Here is an 8,105-nt window from a genome sequence, read left to right on the forward strand (position 1 = left end):
GACAGATCACTGGAATCCCATACAACCCATACGCTAACACTAACCCTAACACTAACAAAAACCCATACACTAACACTAGCCCATAAACTAACCCTAACTCATACACTAACACTAACCCATACACCAACACTAACCCATACACCAACAGAAGAGATGTGTAATGCAAGACAAATTTCTGCGTAAACAGTCATTAAAGTTTATCTAATCTAACCATAACCCAAAGTAGAACTAAGTTGTTAGTGCACACTTGAGAAAATGAAAGTATAATAATGAATACCATAATTTGCGTTTAATAATTAATGGGGCCAAACTAAATAAACCGTATTTAATGTGTAGTTGCCCACATTAGCAAATAATTAGTATGACTTGTAATGTTTGCTACGTATTAAGTATACAGAGTAATGTGACAAGATCAAACTGACTTTTACACCATTCTGAATGACATTAATTACTAACTAAATAAATGGAAACATATACATTAGCTTTGTAAGAAAATCTATTTCTTCATATTAATGATATCCATAATTTAAATTCTCACGAACACATTAATCAACGATTCATACAGTCCAAAACGATCCAATTTCATGATCTGGTTAAATACAAAACTGCCCAAACAATCCTTAAAGCCGGAAATAATGTTATCGAAAAACATACAGGCAATGTTTTCTGAAAGGGAGGGGGGTTATAACTTAAGGCGACAGCTAAACTTCAAGCTCGGCCGCACACCCACACCCAAAAAGATCTTTTGTCGCCGCATCTATGGAGTTAAATTGTTGAATAAGTTAAGTGTGGAAGTACAGAAAAGCCAAAACATATAACAGTTTAAAAAGCTAATATAAAGACATCTTAACTTATAGAAATTTAGAAGAGCATCTGTAACACGGACATATGACTGTAGTTTTGTAATATACATGGTTTTTGTATATAGAATTATAATGGTCATTTATAATATCAATAGTTATTTATAATATTAGTGTATAATTATAGTTATTATTCATATTTAGATACAATTTGATAGAACTGTGTCAATAGTTATTATAGCTGTTTTATTATATAAACTGACATCTTAATATAATACCAACTACCTAAATGGATCTGTTAAGGGGTAGGACTAGATAAGTTTTGTACTTCCTCCTACCCCCTTTCGAGCATGTGGAAAGTGTGTCTGTTTTTGCTTGTTTTATTTATTCATCTACTAATATTGTACCTTTGTTTTTATTGCCTACTTGTTCGAAATAAAGACAATATTCAAGTCCAAAATAAAATCGATTTAAGCTCACGTTCGAGAATAAAACGTGACATTCCAAAACCGGCCAAAAATACCTCTAGTCCTTTACCGTAGCAAGGGCCTGAACTGTATAACACAACTCATTAGGAATAGCCTGATGCTCAGATTTTTACAATCTGTATCCTTCAACCAAAAGAATGTCATGAATTAACCAATCCTAATAATTCAAATGTTTATGCAAGAGATTACAGCCTTTGTTATTAGTCATCCTCAAAAGAAAAAGAAAAAAATGTTTAGATTCCTTTTCTTTATTAGGTCCATTATTTTATACACAACAGCATGAAACTGATTCAGCCAACGTCAGACAGTAGAGATGGAAGGGCGAGGGTTTATACAACAACCTGAGGAGGAAAGACCACAAGTGCAAAATGTGTTAGCAGATTATATTGACTAAGTGCAGGTACTGCATCAGTGGCTGCACATGAGTCATGAATCATGAATGTAAATGTGGTTTATTAAAACAAGGTCTGGTACAACATAAAAGGAACATTGAAAGTTCCACAGTTGTAATACCCATTAAATAATATTGGCCCAATATAAATGTGTCTCCCAATTCTATTGGATGGTTCGATAGGAGTCACGGTTTGAGCAAACAATGAGCCGGACCTGTTAGGAAGCCTTCTATAACTTGTCAATGCCCAGCTGCTCCGGCGTTGAGATGCCAAGTTCAGCCAGGGTAGGCCCCAGCTCCTGAATCAGGTATGGATATATGTCTTTGTGAGGACCGGATTTATCCTGGGAGTAAAAGCAAGGGAAAGTCATTATTTTGTTCACGCATTTCAACTAAAATGCTTCGTCATCTAGATTTACCGTATCTCTAATTACATTGAGCCTCTTCTTACCCAGGAGCCACCAATGATGATTTAATGATTTGTGCTTGAAACCCTCTTCAAAAGTCTACTGCTAAAATGTGAATGGGCGGGTTATTTGCAATGTGGAGTGGTAAATAATACAATCCTTTAAAAAAAATTGTAAATCCAATAAAAAATAAATACAGAACCACAATTAAGGCAATCAAGGTCTGGTACAACATAAAAGGAACATTGAAAGTTCCTTTTATGTTGTACCAATTAAAGAATGGTGGCAGAGAGCTCAATTCGAAAAGACAGATTGGTCAACTGTGTACTTAATGAACTTAAATCTATCTAAAAATGTATATTAAGTGCACTGCAAGACATGGAATTACAGTTTTATTTACCAGGCACAAATCAATATTTTCTACCACCACCCAAACTCCTAAATGATCAAATTGAGTTTCACTAATTTGTCAACTTCGTAAAGTGTTAATGTACACCATCAGTGATATTAAATCAAACCAATGGGCCTACAAAACTTTCTAACCCTAAGCCTCAAACAATTCTTGAAGGACATTTCCATCCCCTACCGGCTCCTCTGTTCTTCCACTCATAGTCCAACTGTTGCATGTGCATGAGCTCACCTTCACAGCCTCCAGGATGCGGATGGCACTGGCCAAGTCATCCAGTCTGCGACACGCCCTCAGGGCAGAGTCCAAGATCTTGGCCTCAGGCACCAGGTCGTACCCAATAAGGGTGTTCATGCCTTTTGAAATATTAAAACACCCAAATTAACACATTTCTAGTTATGAATGATTATCATTACCATTATATTATTTCTGTTAAGAGCCTGACCTTTCTTCAACTCCCAGGCATCAATGTCTGGCTTGCTGAAGTAGGTCACCCAGCGAGCATCAAACTCCTCATCCGTCTCAACCTTCCCATGGGAGTAGGATCTGGAAGCCAAAGGAGCTTCAGAAGAAAATATCAAGGGTTACAATCCCGTTTAAAGGGGTCCGTCAGTGGAAGCAATTTGTAGCGCCAGTTATCGTTGTAAAATTATTTCATAAAATTAAATTATTAATCTCAAGGCAAATGGCTTTTTAGGATTTTAGGGCAATGTGTAATTGTACCGTTTGTGTAACAGTAAAGTAAGCAGTGATTCATAGAATGGACTGTCGGTTGAATCCAGAACGTCAGTCAGTAGTAGTGCAGTAGGGATGCGCAAATTAGGTCAGAAGACTGCACAGGAAATGTAATGTCATACAAACCAAGGAAGGAAAACCAAACTTCAAACAATAAGAAACGTATTGAATATCAAGGGGCAGGGCAGTGAATAGTGAACTTGGATTGTATGTCCACTTGAATCCTTTGGAAAGTCAAACATGGACCGGTCACCACAAGGTCACTGGTTCAAAGACACTCAGATCATCTCGCATGAGACCCCAAAATGTACTGAGAGAGTACACATGTCTTAACACACCATTCAAGTACGATGTTTAGAGTTTCACTTGAATTCATTTCAATGTCACCCTCGCTGAACCCGCCCGGACGTGACAGCAGGTCCACAAACCCAGGTTAGCATAGCTATCCACACATAACTACTCATATCCGCTTCTTTATCGCCAACATGGTCAGAGAGAGTCCTACCTGAATAAGCGGGTCTTGCCTTTACCACACTCCGCACCCCCGAAGACGACAATCTTAAAACGGCTCTGAACATTGTGCCGTTCGGTGTGAGTCGGGGGCTAACGGTACCGAATGCTAAGGAACTGACGTAGGGGAAGTGACGTTCACAACCACAGACGGAACATAAAATAACTAATCAGCCAATCACGTGGATGCATTTATAAAATGTATAGAGTGATGAAGTCACGCCCTTTCCGGTAGAGCCCATGGGACCTATGAGATAGAAAAATATGAATGGTTTTCAATGGAGAGAAAGTAATTGTCTTCTGGTCCCAGTCTTTGTATTCCCCGGATTACACATATGTTGTTTGTGGATTTAAATGATAATTTTTCAGGTCAAGAGCTTGACCGTTTATTGTGTAAATGTTAAGTTAAGGGCTGTAGAGAAAACACAATGAGAAAGACTAAACGTCTCGTATGTGACGTCACGCTCCCTGCGACTGGCTAGACCGACATTCTCCCCATCGGCATACCTGAAACTCTCCACATGCCCCGACTTATAATGGTTTTCACCTCTTTCGATGCTTTTATCCTCCCCTTGATAAAAAGCAGTGAAGTGGAGCAGAGAGATCGCCATGTCTGTACAAGAGTGGTGGTGACGTATATCATTCGCGTCGAGAGCAGCGAGGGGCTGTAGTTCACAGAACGGCCTCACACAACACCTAACATTATCAAACTTCTTCGCGATTTTTTTTTGTTTTCTTTGCATGAAAAAATATAATTTAAATCCACAAACAACATACGTGTAATCCAGGGCATATAAAGACTGGGACCAGAAAATAATGACTTTCTCTCCATTGAAACCCATTGATATTTTTCGATCTCATAGGTCCCATGGGCTCTACCGGTAAGGGCGCGACTTCGCCACTACTTATTCCGCCACGCCCCTTTTTAAATGTTATTGTCTTCCGCTTTGTGTTGAAACTTCCGGTCGGCTAGCTACGGCTGGATAGCTACATTGAAATACCCGGCGAATTAAGATGGAGTCTAACGTAGGTAGAGACAAAAAAACATGTCAAAAGTTAGGATGGAGGGATTGTACTTCGCCAACCGAGGTTAATGAACTCCACCAAGTGGGTGGATGACATGCGGCGGTGGCCTCAGGTGTCATATGGGAATATGTGTCATTATTTAGTGCTGTCGGTGGGCGGTCGATGGGTCGGCCATGAAAAAGGCGTATCAATATTTACATAGTGGAAAAGTTGGTCGTGTTTTGCATTCCAAGACCGAGAAGGAGGAATCTCTTTCAGGTCGCTGGTGTTGCCCCCTTGACCTAGGGATAGCCAAGAGGGTATTTTGGCAAAAATCCTGTGGTGTATTGTTTAACAAACAAGAGACACGAAACAAAGCTTCCATTAGTCTTGCTCGCAGGATTTATTCTGCACCAGGACATTTATTGAAATCCTGACTTTGACTTTATGCTTATAACTTATAACATTGAAATGACACATGACGACTGACAAACTTTTGACTTCAGAGATATGTAACTCCACGGTATGACAACATGAAATCAAACAATCAGTATAAACATATAAAAAATAAGTAAATGCCTACCATAGCTACTTATGAGTATTTCTTGAATTGTCGCTTTATATCAAATAATGTTTAAAAGGTAGGAACTCCATTTAATACAATACAAAAACCCTTGAAATAATATATTAAACTCTTTCATTTTACGGATGGTTTAGCACATATCGATGGGGTCAGAACAGTCTCATTAATAATGAATGCACAGAGAAGGATTCACAAATGCATTTTGTGATTTATATATAAATTACTCCCTTCTCACAAATACATTTCAATTCACACACAAATGGATATTGGTATGTATACATGTAAAATAAATCCATGAACAAAAATAAGTTTCACAAACAAATTTCTGATCCACACACAAATGTGTCTTGTTTTAAATAAATCTAATATAAATCCATAAATATATTTTTGGATTTATATTACATATATTTGCAATTTTCCTCAAAATGTATTTGGATGTTGTTACATTCATATACAAACTGTTAAACCTGAATTTACAAGACGCTTTTCATTTGTGAACTTGTTTGCATTTGTGTGTGAACTGGTCTGTATTTATATGTGGATTTTTGAGACTCTCCTGACGTGGCTGGATTCACAAATGCATTTTTTTTCAACAAAGAACTATCTGTAGCCAATCCGATGCTTCCCTCGTTTTCAGCCAATCACATGACTGCAGTGACTGGGGTTTTAGATTGTCGGTGCCGTTTACTACTTTAACGGCACCGACAATCCCAAACCCAGTCGAAACTAGATGGAAAAAGTGTGTAGTTAAAAACGTGACGCAGCTTTGACTTCTTCGCCACCTAGAGATTGTAATGTACGATCATTCAAAAGCCCCCTTATTTCCCATAGATATTTGACCGAGGGAGCCGGGAGGCTCGGAGGCTGGACTTATTCTTCAGAGGTCGGGACTGCATGTCATGTGATTGGCTGAAAACGAGGGAGGCATCTGATTGGCTACAGATAGTTCCTTGTTTAAAAAAGTGCTTTTGTGAATCCAGCCACGTCAGGAGTCTCAAAAATCCACAGACCAGTTCACACACAAATGCAAACAAGTTCACAAATGAAAAGCATCTTGTTAATTCAAGTTTAACAGTTTGTATATAAATGTAACATCCAAATACATTTTTTATGAAAATTGCAAATATTTTTTATAATTAATGTATTTATGGATTTATATTACATTTCTTTAAAACAAGACACGTGTGTGGATCAGACATGTGTTTGTGAAACTTATTTTTGTTTATGGATTTATTTTACATTTATACATACCAATATCCATTTGTGTGCATTGAAATGTATTTGTGAGAAGAGAGTCATTTATATATAAATCACAAAATGCATTTGTGAATCCTTCTCTGTGAATTCATTATTGATGACTGTTCTGACCCCATACATTATCACAAACCCAGTTTTGGATGAACTAACCAGCGGCTAAACCGTGCCGAGGTGAAACACGTTCACTTCATGAACCCAATGTCAGCGCAACGCCCGCAAGAACCCACTAGCTAGCCCAACAGCATTAGCATGTAGCTTCATGGTCACGATCACACAACATTCACAAAACCCATTTCTCTTCTTCTGACCAAAACTATTACACTCATGACCCTACTAACATGTCTACTCTACAAGTATAATGTGTTGCATTTAAGAAGTTTTAACCCACCTATTGTTTAACAAACAAGAGACACGAAACAAAGCTTCCATTAGTCTTGCTCGCAGGATTTATTCTGCGGTAACGTGTCCCTGTGGTGTTAATGATCCCCTGGGCGCCGTGCGCCATCTAGTGGCTTGGTGAGTCATTCTAGCGAAAGCCGACATTATAAAATTTGATTATTAGATTATTATAGTCAAAAACAAAGAAATAAAGGGGTCTCTACTTTTATATTTTTTCGAAGGACCCAAATGTATTTATATTGTTAACCCTTTACACTAGCTCATCAGCTCTAGCGTCACCAACAGGTCAGAGTTGGACATGCATTCATGTTTATAACATGTTTTATGGACGCATTCATCCAATATTCACAAACAAGGTATCATTGGAATCCTTGGGCCAAGCCGAGTTCAACGCACCCTATGTCGTCATTTTGTGCCATGATGGATTTTCCGCCACCTTGGTTTTTGTCAAAAACCTTCAAATGCATCTAACACAAATTTTGTCCAATCATCTCGAAACTTGGCACACATGATCTCCAGGCCATGCTTGATCGAAAACATCGAAAGATTTTTCAAATTCAAAACTGTTTGGCTGCTACAGCCAATCAAATTCGACCGCAAAGTCGCCAAACAGGAAGTAAGCAGGAAGTAAACAGGAAGTTGGTGACCATTAGGGGGCGCTATAATCAATGAAGACGTGTTTTAACTCCTCTCTCTTCACATGAGTATATTTCAAACTTATTTTCAATGTCTGGTGATACTGTCAGACTGCTCCAAATAGCTAATGAAATATTTCCCATGGCAACATCAGAAATTGGCCGCCATGTTGAAAGTTGTCAAAATCAATAGTACATATCCACAGGCCACAGATTATGTCCAATCATCATGAAACTTGCCATATATGATCTTCAGACCAAGTTGAACAAACGTGCCAAACAGCTTTTTCTAATTCAAAACCGTTTGGCCATGACAGTCAATCAAACTTGACGGCAAAGCCGCCAAACAGGAAGTAAGCCTGTTCTCAGCAACTCTAACATATCATAGCCAAACTTGGTACATAGACTCATGACATCATACTGGGGACACGAAAACAATTTGGTGACCTTTGACCTCAGGTGGACGTCAAACAACAATGACTTTATTTA

At 38.4% G+C, this 8,105-nt stretch overlaps 1 protein-coding gene across 1 annotated transcript; it reads right to left on the reverse strand.

The window, feature by feature from the left end:
• Nucleotides 1-1,499: 1,499 nt before the first annotated feature.
• LOC307075720 (cytochrome c oxidase subunit 5A, mitochondrial-like) lies at nucleotides 1,500-3,868 on the reverse strand. The gene is made up of 5 exons (XM_079736397.1): nucleotides 3,733-3,868; nucleotides 2,938-3,054; nucleotides 2,727-2,848; nucleotides 1,895-2,023; nucleotides 1,500-1,629 (listed from the first exon to the last, which is right to left on the reverse strand). Exons 1-4 carry the CDS (start codon nucleotides 3,803-3,805, stop codon nucleotides 1,910-1,912), a joined length of 426 nt encoding a protein of 141 aa, XP_079592523.1. The 5' UTR covers nucleotides 3,806-3,868; the 3' UTR covers nucleotides 1,500-1,629; nucleotides 1,895-1,909.
• Between the last annotated feature and the right edge of the window lie 4,237 nt (nucleotides 3,869-8,105).

This window comes from Pollachius pollachius (genome assembly GCF_949987615.1).
Source record: "Pollachius pollachius genome assembly, chromosome: 5".
Lineage (NCBI taxonomy): Eukaryota > Metazoa > Chordata > Actinopteri > Gadiformes > Gadidae > Pollachius > Pollachius pollachius.

Coding starts and splice junctions, on each gene's coding strand:
- LOC307075720 (XM_079736397.1), bottom strand. CDS start 3,805: ATGTTCAGAGCCGTTTTAAGATTGTCGTCTTCGGGGGTGCGGAGTGTG. Junction 3,055..3,732: donor GGCAAGACCCGCTTATTCAG/GTAGGACTCTCT, acceptor TTTCTTCTGAAG/CTCCTTTGGCTTCCAGATCC. Junction 2,024..2,726: donor GCATCCTGGAGGCTGTGAAG/GTGAGCTCATGC, acceptor TTTTACTCCCAG/GATAAATCCGGTCCTCACAA.